Below are 19,915 nucleotides of genomic sequence, written 5' to 3'. Positions count from 1 at the left end.
TTTCTCCACCAATTTCGGGGGGCCGAGTGTGCTGGCATTTGGCCTCCCTGAGATTCGTGGAGAAATTCTCTGACATCCCTACGTTCTGCGAAACAATGTACACTGGGAGTCAAATCTTGTTTCCTGGCAGAATTGAACTCCCCACATCCTTCCAAGCAGCTGCTTACTGAGTTGCGGTGAGCTCAACCATGCAGCAAAAGATACAAAAATGGGAGTGGAATTGTGGTTGTACCTCATGTGGCTCATGGGTCATATATTGCCCAACCCTGTTTTACATTCAACTCTACTGTCACGGGGTGACGGGAACAAGTTCCTTGTGTTCTAATGTAACTTCTGCTGTGGTGATAGTTTTTGACAATTATGCAGCATTGCCAATCAGGAAGAATCCTGGAAGATTGACAAGTGGGTAATCGAACATGGTAGATCACTGCTGCATGTTGAAGGGAAGTCTTGGCTCAGCTGAAGCTGTCTTGGCTCAGCTTCGATGCAATTGCAAACACCAAGAAATGATGAGAAGTAGGAATGGATATTGTTGGAGGATGGGCCCTTCTGAGCCTATGGTCCCTTGTCACCCTTTTCAGGATGCATCACAGCCTTATTCAGGTATGACAGCCATGAAAGGGAAACATGAACTGAAAAGCCAGTGGGGCTGTGCTTTAGCTCAAAAGTGGACAACATTATGGGCTCAGGGATGAACATACTGTTCCCTGGAGACCCACCAAGGCCACAACACACCATTGCCACCAGAATTACCTATGCAGCCCAAATCCCAGTGCTTCTGCTTTACACTGGCAGTCCAATCTTGTTTCCCAGCAGAATTGCTGGGAAACACATCCTTCCAAGCAGCTGCTTACTGAGCTGTGGGGAGCTCAACCCTGCAGCAAATGATACAAAACTGGGAGAGGAATTGTGGTTGTACCTCATGTGGCTCATGGGTCATATGTTGCCCAACCCTGTTTTACGTCCAACTCTACTGTCACGGGATGACGGGAACACGTTCCCAGTCTTCTAGTGTAATTTCTGCTGTGGTGATTTTTGTTTTTGACAATTATGCACCATGGCCGATCAGGAAGAATCCTGGAAGATTGAGAAACATGTAAATGAACAGAATAGGTCAGCGCTGCTTGTCTTAGCCATTTTCTGTCTTGGCTCAGCTTTGATGCAAACACCACCAAATGATGAGAAGTAGGGATGGATATTGTTGGAGGATGGGCCCTTCTGAGCCTATGGTCCCTTGTCAACAACCTGACCATGTCTACCCTTGATGCCACCCCTGATTATAGTCTTCTTCTAGCCTCCATGCTGATGCCCCAGCTCCCACTCCAAGCCTCCATCTCCACTACTATTCACCTTCAACACACCCCAGTGGTCAACTTCCCCAGTGGGAAGAGGCAGTTCAGAGTGAGAACTCAGCGAAAGCAGCACTCACCTCCCATTTCTATGCAGTTGCCCTCCTGTCCCCTCCCACTTCATACCTGTGGGATTTTGTAAACACCCAACATGGTTGAAATAAGGACGGAGAGGTCAGGTTCAATCCCTTCAAGAACAGCCAGCAGGTTATTTTTTCTCCCACAGTTGTAATTCAGGGTATTGCCTTCCCCACCAGCAATCAGGTGTAGCATGGCATAGGAAGTTGTTCTTCCATGAAAATGGCTCTCATAGATGCTGTAGCCCAGGGTGATGTTAGGTAAGAGCCGGGGATTCTGATTGATCTCCTGAACGGCAAGCAAGAAGGACAGGATGTGCCAGTACCTTGCAAAGAGCAACCTGCAAAACAATCAATAACCATGGAAATGCATGTGTCACGCTGTCATCCTCCAGTCAATGCAAATGAAAATCAAATGTCACTTCCTTTCTTTTGTAATCTAAAGCCCTTTCAGACCATTTCAATATCAGAAGTGCCCATCCTCACATAATGGTTTGTACGTTTCAGGGTGCAGTACACCTCCCCTCATTGCAAGGTACATGAATATCTGTTTGCTACTTAACAACAAAGATGGAGAGATTATGCCCCATACTTTAAGAGGGGAAGTTGACAGCCTCTGAAGAACAATGTAGTGCCCCTATGAATTGTCCACCACTACAAGCTCCAAAATTTTTCACCTTCTAAAAATTGACACTTGTTAAGCAAGGATTAAAAAACAAAAACAAAAATGGTACTGTTTTAAGACCAGAGTTCCCCCCTGACCTGAGTTCGATCCCAGCGGAAGCCCGGTCTCGGGTAGCCGGCTCAGGTCGACTCAGCCCTCCATCCTTGTGAGGTCGGTAAAATGAGGACCCAGAATGCTGAGGGAAAGGTAGTCACGACTGGGGAAGGCAATGGCAAACCACCCAGCTATAGTCTGCCATGAAAACGCCAGCGCAAGCTGCGTCCCTCTAGGGGTCAGTAATGACTCGGTGCTTGCACAGGAGGAACCTTTCCTTTTTCCTTTCCATGTTGGCTCATTCTCCGCAAAGCCAAGAAATGGGAAGGTAAGGCCGATGCCTTAACTGACATGCCCTCTGAGCGGTCTTAACGTTGTGCAAAGTCACAAATTGTGCTTGCTTACAACTCACCCTCCTTGCACCCACAACCACTTCTTGGTCCCCAAGGATGCCCTTGTTGTCTTAGTCCTGTATTGCCTCATGAAGCATCTATCCTTACAGCTAGAAGAGGGCTCCCTTTCCCTGTTTAACTCACCCATGCAGCTATTAATGTATGGAACAAACTGGCGCAGGTTAGCTCACAAGAGGATTCCTCTAGCAATACAGTAAGACTCAGATGCTTCATACAGGAGCGGGACACCAAGAGGTATCTTTGCTGACCACAGAAACGCCATCCTCCCAATCTAGATTTGGCCATGAAAGTAGGGGTGGACGAAAGTCCCTTACCTGTCCTCGAAGGACGTTCACGGTGGGGGGGAGGCGCTTCGCTGCTCCCCCCGCAAAGTTCCGGCCGGGGGGGGAGGCTTCCCACCTCGGCCCGGCTGAAATTCAGGCCGGGGAGGAGGCTTCCCGCCTCACCCGGCCGCGAACGCGAAAGTTAAAAAAAAAAAAAAAGCCCCCTGATAGGCTACGTGACGATTCACGTAGCCTATCATGGCTAGATCTGCAAAGTCAGCCGTGATAGGCTACGTCAATCGTCACGTAGCCTATGACGGGTGACTTTTAAAAAAAAAAAGCACGTACGCTAATGGCGGCCCCCATAGGGAGCCACCATTCGCGTTCCTTCTTTAGTCGCTGTAGTCTACGTAAATGTTTACGTAGACTACGGCGAAAATAAGGGCAACGCAAATAGCGTTGCTCTTATTTTCGCTGTAGTCTACGTAAACATTTACATAGACTACAGCGACCAAATAAGGAACGGGAATGGCGGCTCCCTATGGGGGCCGCCATTATCTGTACACACTTTTTTTTTTTTTTAAAGTCACCTGTGATAGGCTACGTGACGATTGACGTAGCCTATCACGGCTGAATTTGCAAATCTAGCCGTGATAGGCTACGTTAATCGTCACGTAGCCTATCAGGGGGCGTTTTTTTTTTTTTTCTTTGATTGCAATGGCGGCTGCCGTTCCTGCCCCGCTCGAACACCCGCCGAACCACCGGCTGGACCCGCCGCCGGGAGGGACATTTGGCGAAGGTAAGTCCCGTCCCGGGGGGGGCGGGGGGCGGGGGGGTTCGGAGGATTTCTCCCCGAAACTTGTTCGGGGGGCCGAACACGTTGGCGCTAGGCCCCCCGAAGTTTCGGGGAGAAATTCTCCGCCAACCCTACATGATAGACCCAGTAAACTGTGGGTCCGTGGAGGCTGAATTGTAAGTGAGAATCATTTTGAACACTGCACAACTTCTTCACTGACCATGGGCACATCAGTGAATGCATCAGTCTTTGCTTCCCATTTCCTGGCTTTGTGGAGCTTGAGCCAACATGAGATAGCCTTAACTTTGATCTTTAAACAGGAAGGCTTTCATCATTGATTTCCCTTGCTTTTCTATGCCATATTTGCTTTTTGATTTGCTGCTCTGGGTGCTCTATGGACCAAAAAGTTAGATCCAAATATGAAATAATAAAAAAGGGGTTTGGTTTTGAGTTCATGGCTCTTTCACTTTGTGTCATTTAGTGGCAATCTAAGGGCCATTAATAATAACCTAGACATGGATGTTTCATCTGTTTCCTTGCAATGGCCCTGGAACGTTTTCCTCTAGATAGCTTCCAGGAGGTCATCAGAGTATGACTGGAGAAGCTAAAACTCACATGCCCTCCAAAATAGCATGGGAAAATACTTGTAACAAACAACCAGTTCTCAAACCAAGGAACACTGCCTGAATTCCCACCCTCCCCTCTCCTCCCCTGTTCCCAAATGTTCTGCTGCTGCACCATGGATTTCATTCTACCTGCTATAAAATAGTTGCAACTGAAATCCATCCAACTCTGTCTGTCTGTCTGTCTCGTTTATATACCACCCAATTGACGTGTTCCTTTGGGGCAGTCTCCAAACAAACAGAACACACAACAGTAACATAACTACCAAAATACAACAATGAAAACATTAAATTATTAACAATATTTAAAATGTTGAAGAGACATCAGTAAAAATAACAGTAAGAGCTACTAATGAAAGATGAAATGCCTGCTGTCCAAGGAAGGTCTTCACCCAGTATTTCACTGTATACTGTTAAGCCTCCAGTTCGGTACCCCTGAGAAGTTACTACAGGGGTCACTACAGAGAAGGGCCTTTCCCTACTAACCACCAGGTGAACCGTTGCAGGCAGTACCACCCAGAGAAGAGCCTCAGAAACGTTTCTTAGCAATCCAGAAGGAACACATGGGAGCTAATAAAGCTGCTACGTTTTCAGCATATAAGAGGAGGATATGCTGGAGAGGGAAGGGGGAACCAAGGGCTATAATTTGCATATAGACCACCCCCAAGAAAGAGCTACCCTAGCCCCAGCCTGGGTCTTATCCCTTGTTCAAAAGCAAAGCGGATGTTTGTTTTTTGGTTGAAACTATGCAAGAAGCTGTAATTATCCCAATTCTCCTTCAAGAAGCACAGAGAGACCAAAGTAGGGAGAGTGAATGACGAGGGATGACCTGGAGTACCAGGAAATATGGGGACACTTGGACTGCAGTTTTGGAGCCAGGAAGTCATTACTACTTACCTATCCTTCCTGGTTGAAGGGGACTTGGAGAAGACATATGGTTCATGGCATTTAAAATATTGGGAGGATACGACTCCGCCAATAAGGTAGTCTCCTGGTCGGTAAAAATTCGATGTCCCTTTTTGATCTTGTATCACGTCCAAGGAGCATTTTGCCTCCTGCATCTCACAGGCTGCATGAGGGAAGAGCAGGAGCAGTGAAATCATTCTGGGCCTGCCTCTTTGTACCCCTCCCTTGTGACTGCTCCTCTCACCTCCACAGCCAGGTCCTCAGAAGAAGCGAGGAAAGACTACGAACACCAAGGCTGCAGGGTCTTTACACATGCAAAGACTTCTCAGCCAAGGGGAAATTCTGTTCACCTGCACCACAGACACTCTCATCCCAACCCAAGTTCTTGGTAGCACAGACACTATTTTATGCACCCAATGTTTCAGGCACCATGCAAGAAAATTCCTCAGGTTGCCCTTGATTCTGAGGTTGAGTTTCTGGTCCCAAAGGCAATCTCCAGAAAACATACATCTCTTGAGGTTTGCCAAGGGTCAGAATAAATCACTACGTTGTTGATAATCACAGGGGGAAGCCTCACTTCTGCAACTTCATGGACTTTCTTCATGGCCCGAGGCACAGATGCAGAGCTGGAGAAAAACATGTTTGTGAGAACTCACAAATGAGACTTCCTTTTCTGGCGTAGGTCAGCAAAGGGGCCAGGTGTGCTTGGCCAGGGCTTTGTTAGAGAAACACCAACAAAAGAAGCCGGATCAAGACATATTTTAGGATGTATACAAAGAACAGGGGGCCCTCCAGATATTATTGGACTGCACATCCCATCAGCCATAGCCAGCATAACCAATGATGTAGAATAATGGGAATTGCAGTCCAGCAACATCTGGAGGGCCACACCTTCCCCATCCCTGAGGTGTACAAATGTGCTTAGGATAGATGCCCAGCCCTTTCTTGACCCTGCCAATTGAATTTCTGTTCCTGGATAAAGCCGGATTACCAGTGATCAAAGAGCAAATGGTGACCACCAATAAAACTCAATTCACTCACCACATTATTATGGCCAGTGAGCTCATCAAAACTGTGAATAATTTGGTCTGTGTTCATTATCTTTCATTTTTAGACATTTCTAGCTATCAGAGGAGCTGCATTCAGGGCTGACATCAGTGCCAGGCACCCATGGGCAGTTGTCAGATCCCCAGCACCCTGTCAGCCCCACTGCTGATGTTTTCCCTGAACCCAGCTGAAATTTGTTTCTTTGTATGGATGTACAAAAGTCACTTACCTTTGGCGAAATTTGCTTCACGGTGGGGGGGAGGCACCCCGTCCCTTCCCCCCCGAAATTCTGGCCGGGGGGGAGGTGCCCCATCCCTCTCCCCAAAAAATTCTGGCCGGGGGGGAGGCGCCCCGTCCCTCCCGCCGCGAATCCCGGCCGGCCGGGAATGCAAATGGCGGCGGCCATAGCCGCCACCATTTGCGTCCCTGCAGTCAGCCGTGATAGGCTACGTAAATGTTTACGTAGCTTATCACAGCTGACTTTGAAAAAAAAAACAACGCACGTACGCAAATGGCGGCGCCCATAGTCGCCGCCATTTGCGTTCCTTATTTTGGCACATGTAGTCTACGTAAACATTTACGTAGACTACGGCAAAAATAAGGGGAACGCAAATATGCTATTTTTTTTTTTCACTCAGCCGTGATAGGCTAAGTAAACATTTACATAGCCTATCATGGTATTTTTTGAAAATCTAGCTGTGATTGGCTACATAAATGTTTACGTAGCCTATCACTTTTTTTTTTTTTTTACTGGAAATGGCAGCAGCGGCAGCCACTCGGAAGACCGGCCGCCGCGGCCGCCGAACCGCTGCCGAACCGCTGCCGGTGCAGCCGCCACCAGGGACATTCACCAAAGGTAAGTCCTGTCCCGGGGTGGGGGGTGGGGGGTGGCAGACCGTTTTGCCACCGATTTCAGGGGGCCGAATGCGCTCGCATTTGGCCTCCCCGAGATTCATGGTGAAATTCTCTGACATCCCTATTTCTTTGTCCTTTCCATCTCTTTTTTGGCCATCCTTTCAATTGGCCACCAGATCCCCCTTATACAATTACCATAGGCCAGGGGATGACACACCTCTTTCAACACAAGGGCCAAATTGAGTTTCAGAGAAGTGCTCAGGGCCCATGTTCCAGTGGTGGGTAGTGCTGAAGAAAAAAGGAGGAGGGCAAAAGGGCGGGAGCAAAAATACCCCCAATGACATCATACTTTAACCTAAAGCTCCTAGTGCCAGTCACGTATGGGAAACATTTTGCCCTTTTATAATGAGGGGAAAATGTCAAAAAATCAGGTGTCTGAGATTCCTCAGACTGTCAGATTGGGACCAGAGTGGACAGGTTTTGGTGCAAAGACATAAGGTTCAACACTGCTCCTCTGAGTTACTGTGGGAAATCATGAGGTAGACAGCCAGGACTGCTCAGAGCATGGCCACCACAGCCAGGTAATGCTGCCAGAGCCCACTGACAGATGAGGGTACAGATGGCATGGGTGCCTGATTCCATCTGGGAATCTGGCGAAACCCCCACCTGCCTGCACTCCTGAGTGCCCCCCCCCCGCCCATAAGTGGTGAGCAGCCCACATTCACCCTGGCGGCCTTGTATTTTATTCACATTTTTGCAAGTGCACATATTTCTGTATATGCAAAATGCATTCTTTGCAAAAATGGGCATTTTGTGATTTCCGTTTTATTTTTCAAAAAATGGAGACCACAGAGCTCTAGAAGACTGCTGGGGTGAGTTCAGGCTGCTCGCCAAGCATGGAAGGGGCTCAAGCGCAGTCTGGGAACTGGCGAGCAGGGGCTAGGTGGGTGCTCAGAGAAGATGGATGGGGGTAGGTTCACACATCCCTAGGTGAAGGGTCCCATCAGGTGAGGGAGGCCCCCTCAAACGTGGAGCCTGAGTATGGCACTAAGTATTGCACTGAATATTGTACTAGTTCCCCTCCACTCAGCACTGGTTAGGCCTCATCTGGAGTACTCTGTCCAGTTCTGGGCACCACACTTTCAGAAGGATGCAGGCAAACTGGAGAGGGTTCAGAGGAAGGCAACAAAGATGATCAGGATACTGGAAACAAAGCCCTCTGGGGAGAGGCTGAAAGAACTGGGCATGTTTAGCCTTGAGAAGAGAAGACTGAGGGGAGAGATGACCGTGCTGTTCAAGTACTTGAGAGGTTGTCACAGAGAGGAAGGCCAGGATCTCTTCTCGATCATCCCAGAGTGCAGGACATGGAATAATGGGCTCAAGTGACAGGAAGCCAGATTCTGGCTTAACATCAGGAAAAACTTCCTGACTGTTAGAGCAATAGGATAATCGAACCCATGACCTTGGGTTCCAGCATTGTGCAGGGGGTTGGACTTGAGGGTCTTTGACATACAAAGCCCTATATAACTTGGGACCAGGACACCTAGCTGACTGTCTTCCTCTGTATCAAAGGTGCATGAAAACGTCACCCCTGAGGGTGTCCACTGTGATGGTGGGAGCTGCGCGTGTGTGTGCGTGTGCAAGTACTTATTCACATGTAGACACACACCTCTCTCTCTCTCTCTCTCTCTCTCTCTCACACACACACACACACACATACTGCTTTGATACAGGGAGGGGTGATTGTTGGGAAATTGCAAGCTCATTAGCAAGTTACAGGAAGGGGGCAGTTTTGCATCCAGCTAGTTAATGCCTGATCATCAGAAACTGGGATTTTTGTAGGGGTGTCAGAGAATTTCTCACCAAAATTTTGGGGGGCTGAGTGCCAACGTATTTGGCTCCCCGAAGTAGTTTTGGGGAGAAATTCTCCACCCCCCTGCCCCCCGCCCCCCTCGGGATGGGACTTACCTTTCCCGAATGTCGCTCCCGGTGGCGGGTCCCAGCAGCGGTTCGGCAGGGCTTCGACAGGGATGGGGGCGGCAGCCGGTCTTTAGACTGTCTGCCGCCGCCGCCATTCCAAGAAAAGTAAAAAAAAAAAAAATGCCCCCATGATAGGCTACATGATGATTAACGTAGCCTATCATGGCTAGATTTGCAAAGTCAGCCGTGATAGGCTACATAAATCGTTACGTAGCCTATCACGGGGCATTTTTTTAAAAAAACTTTTCCTTTGAAGTTCGTGGCCGGGGAGACGGGGCGCTTCTCCCTGGCCTGAATTTCGGCCAGGAGTGAGGCGGGAAGCCTCCCCCCCAGCCTGAATTTCAGCCGGGTGAGGCGGGAAGACACTCCCCACTCGCATGAACTTCGGGGGGAGAAGCGAAGCGCCTCCCACCACCGCGAAAAAAGCTGCGGGACAAGGTAAGTCCCTTTCGTACATCCCTAGATTTTTGATGGAATCTCTAGGAGAGGGTTTGAGAAGTTTTATCTCTGCCCTGGATGGGAGAGCTGGGTTAACTTTTAAAGATGCCATTCCCTGGTTGAGAGAGGAATGCACACAACAGAAGCCCTATGCTAAACCCAGGTATCTGGATCAAATTATCTAGTGAGTGGGAAGAAGAGGGAGAAAGCCCCACCCCAGACCCAATCACAGCGTTGTTTTAACTGTGCTGGCAAATGACATTTTGCAAATGACTGCCCTTCATTTAAAAACAAGGATTCCCACCCCTCACCAATAGTAGCTCCCAAATTCTTAAATGGGAACTGACGAAGCAGGAAAAGCAAGTTTTTTTCAAGTTGGTGGAACAAGAGGGAATCATTTCCTTTTGAATCACAAGAACCTCATGGCCAGAAACAATGAGCCAGAATCAAAGAACTGGATCACAGATACTGGCTGCACTGGGAACACTACGTTTTCCAGTGCATCATGTTTTGATAAACATAGTGAAAGTCATTATGGAAAAGTCTAAACAGCGAATGGGCACACTATGTAGATCCAAGGCAAAGGCCGTGGAGTATTCCAATACCAACTGCCTGATAAAAATGTAGCAAATATAGCAAATCTGGCATTCTTCATTCCTGAGCGGAACTGCAACATGCTACATGTTTTTGCAATACACTGTGAAGACAAAAAGTGCACAATAACCGAAAACATTGTTTCGTATGCAGAGGGATGGACGGACTCACCCTCACCTGATGTTTTGGGTGTTTGCCCAGCTGCTCCCCCACCCGCCCCTGTACAAGCTTTGTTATAACCCAGTGAGCACCCAACAATTCCCTGGGGTCACCCATCCTCCTAGCGAGCCAAGATTGTGCGCCAACAATGGTGGCATGGGTGCTTCTGGGTAGGTAATGTTGCTTAATTGGTGGCCATAAAGGGCCCATTTACACAACATTCGCACCTGAAATGTTGCATAAATGGGCCCTTTATGACCACCAATTACACAACATTACCTACTGGAAGTGCCCGACCCACAATGGTGGCTCTCAGGGAGGATAGGTGGCCCATCCTTTATTAAGGTGACTTCATTTGAACAAACCAACTTCTTAGTCCTCAAGAAATGCACACACTGAGGTAGGGAGGCCACAAGGGGAGAAAAGAAACTAGAATCTAACCAGCCTTTTTCGCAGGGGCAACATTGACTGATGTTTAGCCCTGCTACAGTCCTTAGCAATTTCTTCTCTTTCTCTCCTGGACTGTGTTTGTTCCTTTGGGGCTGAGCTTCTTGCAGTCCTCCTCCACACCCTCTGTTGACATCTCTCCAGAGCCACCAACTCTCTTCATGCACCTCTAACATTGTGCATGCTGCACAGTGTCGAGGTTCGAGTCTAGGGATGTACGAAACACCTACCTCGTTCCACGTCAGGCAATCCACGGTGGGGGGGAGGCGCGCCGTCTGTCCCCCCGGAATCCTGCCCAGCCAGCTCTGCTCCTTGGCCAAGCCGCAGAGCTGCCAGCCGGCTCTGGCTGCTTGCAGCTGGACATCCGGCCGCTGGGCAGCCCTGCAGGGAGGCAAATGGTGGCTGTCATAGCCACCACCATTTGCGTCCCTGTATTGAGCTGTGATAGGCTATGTAAATATTTATGTAGCCTATCACAGCAGGGGGGGGAAAAAAAACCAGTGTACGCAAATGGTGGTAGCTGCCACCATTTGCGTATGCTGGGTCCCCCCCCCCCCGTGATAGGCTTTGTTAATTATTATGTAGCCTATCATGGCCTCTACAGGGACGCTAATGGCATCCCTGCGTTAGCCGTGATACGCTACCTAAGTATTTACATAGCCTATCACTGCTATGAAGAGGAGGAAGCAAATGGTGGCCGCAGGACAGCCGCCATTCGCAAAGCAGTGCAGATGGGAGCAGGTAAGTGCTCCCTTTAGTGTGCCTTTCATGGGGTGGGGGCGGCGGGGACTTCATCCCGTGTGCCTTTCATGGGGTGGGGGGGCAGGGCTTCGTTCCGTGACAGATTTCGGGGGATCCATCACGTTATTCTCTGACAGCCCTAATTGAGTCAGGTGCAGGGTTCCTAGTTTGCACAAACCTTCCTGCAACTGAGGAGTGACATTCTGCCTAGCCATTGGCCTCTAGCCAGCTCTCCCAAGGTGCTCCATGTTTTCACATTTGTCTTATGTGCACGTTCTTCATTCTGCCACCCCCACACTTCTTTAGGATGGATAGTGTAATGTCCCTTGGGGGTGATTAGAGTGGGGGTGAGTTTACCTGCTCAACTTGCGGTCCCCCCCGGAGCTTTGCTCTCTAAGTAGTACACTTCTGACTCTGAAGCTTCCACAACAGCATTCTTTATTGAATAATACACAGAAGAAAACCAACTCCTGAGGAATGACATACCAGTCTACCTGGCTCCAGAGCCTACGCACAGAGAACAGAAAAGGGGCCCTTCCAGGCCTCCAGAAAGGAAAGTGAAACTAACAGCTTCTTAAAGGCTTCTTAAATACATCTACGCATAGACATCACACATAGGGGGCTAGCCTTGTGATGTAGTGGTAAATATGCCCTACCCGTCGCCAGCTCATCTGGCTGAAAGGGGGGGGGGCATTGCGGGCGGATGGGGCGACAAGACGTAGGGGCCCCTGATTGGTGCATCCCAGTGGCACCACCATGAAGGAGGGGCAGGCTGAGTTACCTTAAACTCAGCCCTCCTCCCAATCTCAGTTCTCTGGCTCGACGCAGCTAGAGAGAACTACAAGTTCGCCAAGAAACAACGAAGGACACCTGCCTGCTGGAGACCGGCTTCATCGTCTTCCCAGCTACATGAACTCGGTGTGCAATCTGTGCACCCAAAGCCTCGCTGACATTGAGGCCTAACCAGTGCTGAGTAGAGGGGAACTAGTACTTTGCGGCGGGGCGCGCGTGCTCTGGCGTGGCTCCATCGTGGCCAGCGCCTCCCCTGCCAGCAGAGGTGCCGGCGTTGGTGACGGAGCACGTTGGGGCGCTGCGCCTATGGGCCTCGGTGGTTGAGGCTGCGGCGCGCCCGCCCCCCCCTTCCTCGGCCAGCACTTGCCGCCCCGGTCGGAGCGCCTGCGGCTGTGCCGGCGCGCATCTGTGTGGCGCCGTCGTTCCTCTCTCCTGCAGGGTGCAGGCACTCGTGGAGGCTGAGCACCCGCCCCTCCCTCTCGCCGGTTGCGACATTCCCGTGCCGCCAAGGCCCCTGGGTTGCTGGCCCTCGCAGCCGGGCGCATGTGTGTTGGTGCCGCCCTTCATCAACCGGCGCTTGCCCTCGGCCGGCAGCTGTGCCTTCACGCGCCCATGTGCCACGCCGTCATTTGCCCACCCCTCCCTCTCCCCGGCTGTGGCGTGCCTGTGCCGCTGCGGCCCCAGGGTTGCAGGCCCTTCCTGGCGGGGCGCTTGTGTATAGGTGCCACCACCACTCAACCGGTGCTTGCCGCCTGGGCAGGCGCGCCGGCGACTGTGCAGGTGTGTGCCCGGTTGCTGTGCCGTCTTTCCCTCCCCTGTTAGGAGCGCCGGCAGTTGCGGAGGCTGAGCGCCCGCCCCTCCCTCTCTGGCTGCAGTGTGCCTGCGCCGCCATGGCCCCAGGTTTGCTGGCCCTCGCAGCGGGCCACTTGTGTGTGGGCACCGCCCCCCCCAGCCGGCGCTTGCCGCACCAGCGGGAGCGCGGGCGGAGGTGCCGGCGCGCATTCGGGTGCGACGCCGGCTGGCCTGTTCCCCTGCATGGCACCTGTGATTGCAGCGGCTCGGTGTCCCCTCCCCTCCTTACTGCGGCCCCGAGTCCTCAGCACTCTCGGCGGGGCGTGCATCTTCGTGCGCCGCCCCTCCTGTCTGCAGTTGTGGGGCCGGTGTGAGTGCTGCGCGGCACTTTCCGGCCTTGGGGGGGGGGGTGCTGGCGCTTAGAGCAGCGGCGTGCTCACCCAGCTTCATTTCTCACGAGCACTCGTTGGCCCCCCCACCAAAAAAAAAACATGCGCCCCCCACACAATTAAAATAAAATAATAATAATAAAAAAAGAAAAGAAAAGAATAAATAAATAGTAAAAATAATGATGATGATGATGATGATGATGATAATAAAAATAAAAATAAAAATAAAAATAAAAATAAAAATAAAATAATGATTAGAAAACTCACACAGACATCCCCGGCAGCCGCTGTTCCCCGTTGCATGCCCACCGTGACTCCTGGGTCTCAGGAGCTTTTGGCAGAGGGCGCCTGTGCTCAGGCGCGGCTTCCATGGCCATTGGCCCTGGCCGCGCCTCTTGAGCACCGGGCTTGCAGAGGGCGGCAACCCTTTAAAGCTACTGTGGCCTAGTGGCTGCAGTGTTGAACCGGAGCTTGAGAGACCCTGGTTCTAGTCTCCTTTCCGGGGGTTTAGTTCAGTGCTAGTCCCCTGCTGGACATGCAGAAGGTGCCAGGTCCTGTCCCTGGCATCTCCAAGTAGGGCTAGAAAAACCCCTACCTGAACCCCTGGCAGAGTCATTGGGGGGGCCACAGATTCTTCACCCCTGCCCTATAAACAAATAAAAGTTAAGGGCTAGACACACAGTGTCTTAAATGTAACACACAGAGCCATACAGGAAGAGGATGAATGTTGTGCGCTCACCTATCTAACTGCTGCCGGACACAGAGGGTCCCCCTCCTGTCTAGCAGTAATGGAGGCGCGGCTGCCTGTTGTCCTGGGTGCCCTGCGAGTAGCCCACTGGAACCTTCTGCTGGGTGCTCCGACCCCTGCCACTTTTACTTTTAAGGGTGGTGGTTTGAGTGTTGGACTGGGTCCAGGGACCCGGGCCCTTCCTTCTTCTTGCCAATATCGTGCCAACCTTATCTCACTTTCTACAGCATGCCCCCCAAGAATGGCCAAGGTTGAAAGAATGGGAAGGGTAGGGCTCTGCCTCCCCTCCCCAATAGATTGCGGCCTAAGCCGGAGTCCGAGTCTGATGATGAAACAGTCCCAGTAGTGGCGTCAGTTCTTCTTGTCTGGAAACTGCTGAGCGTTCTCCAGGGATCCCTTCCCCCGACAGGCCTAAGAAACACTCGGTGGTCTAGCTTAAGTGATCGCAACAGCCGACCCAACGCTCGCTACTTATTTCTATTTCAGCTCGTCTGGACCCTCTTGAAGCCTCCATCTCCTCTTCCTCGACTTCCGGATGGCTCACTGCCTTCGGTGAAACTCCTCCATTCTTCGGCCTCCTCTTCCCCAAGTGCACAAGCAACATCCGTTTTCCAGTCGGGGATCAGAGCACGGCCACAATGGATTCAGTCCCGCCTGCTCGGGCATCCACGTAAGTGGCATATCAGATCCCTACGCTAATCTGGTGAGTTGACAGGCCACTGGCGCTACTCCTTCTTGTAATGGCTTTCACCTGAGGAGGTGTGCGGCTGGCTTATGTCAAGGCCTTCCACAGGAGGGCCGCCATTGACCCTTCTCTGTGCAGGGACCTGATGGACCAGGACTTTTTCACTCCACTTTGACTCCTTCCCGGCTGTGTTTTGGCGATGGATCTGACAGTGGCCACATTCCCCAGGCTGTCTCCCGCACTGGCCCTTGGCCTTTGGCAGGTCCGCTGCTTCAGCACCACTGTCTGTAATGGGAATACAGCCCCCGGGCACATACTCCACAGTCATATATATTTGCAGTCAGCACTCGTGCACCTCTTGTCCAATACCTGGGGACTGTAGGGTCCCCCTTGGAAAGGCCGAGGCAGTAGAAAGCCGGGGGGGTGGGCTACAGCTCCCTCCGGTAGGCCCAGGCATGGTTCAGGTTGGCCCCACTACTCCGGCTTTAAGATGCTACCCCAACTAGGAGAACACATTTTAACTTGGAACACGATTTCATTCTAGGTTCAAGGACCCCTCCCCCTTTTTTCTAGGTCAACATAAGCCATCCTTACTTAGTAATAGGAGTGCAGAAAAGCCACTTACCTGGTCTCGCAGCTTGCTTCACGGTGGGGGGGAGGTGCTTCGCTGCTCCCCCCGAAGTTCAGGCCGGGGGGGGGAGGCTTCCCGCCTCGCCCGGCTGAAATTCAGGCCGGGGAGGAGGCGCCTCGCCTCGCCCGGCCGCGAAATAAAAAGTTTTTTTAAAAAAACGCCCCTGTGATAGGCTACGTGACAATAAATGTAGCCTCTCACGGCTAGATCTGCAAAGTCAGCCGTGATAGGCTACGTTAATCGTCACGTAGCCTATCACGGGTGACTTTTTAAAAAAAAAAGCGTGTACGTGAATGGCGGCTCCCTATGGGGGCCGCCATTTGCGTACGCGCTTTTTTTTTTTTTAAAGTCACCCGTGATAGGCTACGTGACGATTTACGTAGCCTATCATGGCTGACTTTGCAAATCTAGCCATGATAGGCTACATTAATCGTCATGTAGCCTATCACGGGGGCGTTTTTTTTTTTTTACTTTTATTGGAATGGCGGTGGTGGCAGCCGGTCGAAAGACCGGCTGCCGCCTCTGCCCCTGTCGAAGACCTGACGAACCGCCGCCGGGACCCGCCGCCAGGAGGGACATTCGGGAAAGGTAGGTCCCGTCCCGGGGGGTGTGCAGGGGGCGGGGGGGTGCGGAGAATTTCTCCCCAAAACTACTTCGGGGGGCCGAACACGTTGGCACTCGGCCCCCCGAAGTTTCGCTGGAGAAATTCTCCCCATCCCTACTTAGTAAGCAACATTTCCCCTCGCCAGGTGTCGACATGTTTGTGAGAGGTTTTAAGGCAATACTGGCAGAAGGGTTATAGCCCCCCCCCCGTTTTTCCACACCCCAATATCTACGCTAGGGATTTCCCTTCTCCAAACGGTGCCCAGGAAATCCTCTAAGGGGTTTATCCTGATTTGTAACCTATCTTCCCTGAGGGCTTGTCTGTTAAGCACAAGATCCCTGATCATCTGTGTTCAGTGCGATACACCTCGTCGATGTGGCAGTTGTCTTGGTTTGGGATCCCGGCCACAGGTTCCTGTTGGCATATGCTACATGGAGTCCAAAGATGGTGGTCAATGTTCTTACCTAATGCAAACATTGCTTCCCCTTGTACCTTGGGGTCCCTTAGCTCACAAAAGGCTGATGGCCCATCTCCCACATCAACATTCAGTGAAGCCAGTCTGATACCCTGAGGCATTATTCTCGCCTCCCTCAAGACAACGTTCAGGTCTTTTGGGCACAGCTCCAAGCAATTATACATCTTCCTAGGGTTTCCCTTGGTGGACCATGAAAGATACGGTTGGGCATCTTCTTTTCACAGTTAGAGTAGCGGCCCCGGGGTGTACCGTCTTGCGCCAGCTCAGTTTGGGCAGTGCAGGGACTGCAGCTGCCGCATCATTGACCCAGGGTCACTTCTGCTGTGCGCACGTATCCATGGGCAGGGATTCAACTTAATAGGGCTTCAATGGCACCTCCTTCCGGAGGCGTGAGCTGCCCCTCACAGCCGGCCTGCAGATTCACAGGATTCCGCCGCTACTCCGGGGGGGGGGGGGTCAGACTCATGGGGCAGGTCCGATCGCTCTGTGGGTATTGCCCTGTAGAGTGGGGGTTGCTACCGCCAAGCACATTCTGATTTGACCTCATAGCCAAATCAGTAACCCCCCCCTTGGTATGACAACGTGGTGACATTATTCATTCCCCATCCTCCTGAAACCAGAGGGTCATGTCAGTCGTCAGTGTGTTCGCACTCCAGCGTCGGTGTTACAACATCTGGTTCTGGGTCCGCCATTTGCTGGGTTAGGCAAACCCAATTGTCGATACTTTGTCACGAAATTAGGTCAGCGACTTCTAGGCCTTAGCCCCGCTGGTGCGTACATTCCCAGATCCCATGCTACAGTACTATGGGAGACTGGGATACAGAAGCCAAGCATGCCATCCTGCATTCCATGGCTCTCAGTACACGAGCCACCTGCGACAGAGCAGGTATGGCGTGCTGTGCAATAGGGAAAGCTTCGGCAACAGGAATCATGGCCCGTACCTATAGAGAATTGGCTACAATTTCGCACCTCCTTAAGGAACAGCAGAATATCTGGGACCATAAGTTGCAAGATGGCCATTTAGCCTTCTGGCCCACAACGCTGGGAATTACTGTCTCCCATGTCAGATTTTAGGGTTCGGAGTGCAATAGGGTTGGGCACAGTTGTCGCTTGTTTTAGTAAATTTAGCCACCCTATCTCCCCGGATACCTCCCTTTTGGGCTACGGGGGTCATGGCCCTCCATTTGTCCTTTTCAGTAAGACATTTCCCTGTTCCACGCAGCAACCTTAATGGCCATCTGCAAGCCCCCCCCCCTTAGGAATTCAGTGTTGGTCTGGGATCTCAAGTCCGTTTTGTTCCGGAGGGCCTTGAGATACTTCACAATCTCAAGTCCGTTTGTTCTGGAGGGCCTTGAGATACTTCATGGTGCAGGTCTGGCCCAATGTAACACACTTACGTATTTGGTGATCAAACTGATTGGTATGGCAAGGGCATGGCAGGGGCCCACGGCCAAACAGAAGTCAATGGGTTATGCCACTGGAGGTTTCTCTCACAGGCACTTTACAGCAGTTTGAAAATGGGGCTTCACAGCATTCTGGCCTGCGTCCGTGAGTTGTCTGCTTCTTCGTGACACTATTCTCACTTTGCTTGCCCTAATGTGTTTACTCCTTAGACCAGCAGACTCGTCGTACGCTGGAACGGGTGCTCTTACATGGGCACGTTATGATGTCTTGAGCTGCATGAAGGGATTGTATGTCATCTTCGGGCTTCAGCTTCTGTCACTCCGACATGGAGATCCAGTGGCTTCACAGACGAGGCATACGGAGGGAGTCCCCTCCTCACTCTGTTCCACCAAAGTTCGTTAAGTCTTCCTCCGCAGGTACAAGTGCTGCACATTGAGAGGAATTACTTCAGCTGTAAGCCAGGCAAGGACCTGATCGAACAGGCCTTGGTTGAGATGCAGGTGGTCCGGCATACCTGGCCGGAAGTAGCCTATTGCAGTCCTCACCGCTCCCATGGATCAATGGGAAGGCATGGAATAACATTGCCAGCAGCAGGGCATGTCCGAAAGTGCACAGAGAAATGGCTTATGGCCTATGCAAATGTGGCGATGGACGCACCACCCGCCAGGGAATTCTATGGACACGGAGGGAGCATTACAGGAAGGACGGTGTCCACCTGTCTCATGTAGTGAATAACATATTTCTGTCTGATCTGCAAAGGGGCCTGCGGGAAGTTCTTCTGCGCAGGTGGGGGGAGTTTCACAAGCTCTAGGCTTGTGACTCCTGTGGCGGCTAGGACGGGCAAAACAGGAAAGTAGGGATGGTGTGCATGCAGAGGCATCTTATGGTGACAGGTGACGCCTGAGGCCCCCCGAACGGGTTGTGGGGCTCGGCGGGGGGATAACTGTTGCCTGGGAGACCAACCCTACTCACTCACCCAGGTGTTGTGCGGCAGCGGGTTGGGGGTGACACCGGAAGGTCTACCTCCCCCAGAAGGGGCAGTCCGGAGGAATGGTGAGATCACTGCCACCCCTCAGGCTGGGTGTGTTTTCTCCCAAGAAGTGCCAGCTAGCTGCTGTCATAGTTAGATGCCTGTCCTAGTTACCCCTTTGCAAGTATTTCAATAAATGTGGCCCAGTTTTCAACCCAAGCTTGTTGTCTGCGTCTTCTTTAACCCATCTCTGCTCGCAATATCAAGCATACTTTCCTAGCCCCCCTCCCATAGTCATAATCACATCTCTCAAGTCATGCCATGCTCCACATGAATCCATGTTTCATGAATCAAATAACTGTGTGCCCAGTAAAATCATGGCTTCTTTGGACCTTGCCAGCATTCACAATGCAAGATGTGGGCTACTGAATTAGACAGAACTCTTCCTCTGTGTGGATTTTTTTTTTAAAGCAATGTTTATTCTAAGAGAGGGTAAAACAAAACCGGAGAACATCCAAAAGGATCCAATGGAATAAAGAGATGAAGTCACAGGGTGCTGAGAAATATGTGGTTTTATTCCAAGAACTAGCCATACACATTACTGTTCATGATTCATCTTGCAGATCTTTTTCAGAGATCTCTGCAGGTGTTTATATATATATATTAAAACAAACCCCTGAAGAAGGCCAATATTCACAGCTTAAATATGTAGGTCTTCGAAGTGAGAGCATGGTGTCACTGTATCAATCTATGGTGTTCTTTGATTCTTGGTGGTGTTAATTCGGTCCTGCTTACCACCATGCTACGTTTCTTAATTTTTGTAATTTTCTTCCATAAAGCATTTAATGGATGTCAATTTATTTCTTAGTCTGTGGTGAAATTTGTCTGTTTGGATTTAGCTTGGTTACACACCAGGGTGTCTAGAACCCAATTGGTGTAGGTTTTGAAGTTAAACAGGACGAAACTAACAGGGAGGTTGTGTTTCTGTTGATGATCTAGTAGTAGGAGAAACAAAATTC

At 51.1% G+C, this 19,915-nt stretch overlaps 1 protein-coding gene and 1 long non-coding RNA gene across 2 annotated transcripts in view; one reads left to right on the top strand and one right to left on the bottom strand.

The window, feature by feature from the left end:
- Positions 1-6,551, bottom strand: part of LOC146356372 (vomeronasal type-2 receptor 26-like) — a 28,995-nt gene extending 22,444 nt beyond the window's left edge. Inside the window, exons 1-3 of the mRNA XM_084830075.1 lie at positions 6,422-6,551; positions 5,137-5,308; positions 1,476-1,767 (exon numbers count right to left, since the gene is read on the bottom strand). Of these exons, the coding sequence (XP_084686201.1) occupies positions 1,476-1,767; positions 5,137-5,300 (456 nt within the window). The 5' untranslated portion in view covers positions 5,301-5,308; positions 6,422-6,551. The remainder of the gene's footprint in view (positions 1-1,475; positions 1,768-5,136; positions 5,309-6,421) is intronic.
- Positions 6,552-9,273: 2,722 nt separating this feature from the next.
- On the top strand, positions 9,274-19,113 carry LOC146356371 (uncharacterized). The gene is made up of 3 exons (XR_014787456.1): positions 9,274-9,465; positions 14,614-14,830; positions 18,136-19,113. It is a non-coding gene; the product is annotated as an uncharacterized LOC146356371 (long non-coding RNA).
- The last annotated feature ends 802 nt before the right edge of the window (positions 19,114-19,915 follow it).

The sequence above is a fragment of the Heloderma suspectum genome, chromosome 2 (genome assembly GCF_057233095.1).
Source record: "Heloderma suspectum isolate Gila_16-S chromosome 2, 16-S_ref, whole genome shotgun sequence".
Classification (NCBI taxonomy): domain Eukaryota; kingdom Metazoa; phylum Chordata; class Lepidosauria; order Squamata; family Helodermatidae; genus Heloderma; species Heloderma suspectum.
Note: the sequence above shows the minus strand (reverse complement) of the source record. Positions and strands in the feature narration are given on the sequence as shown.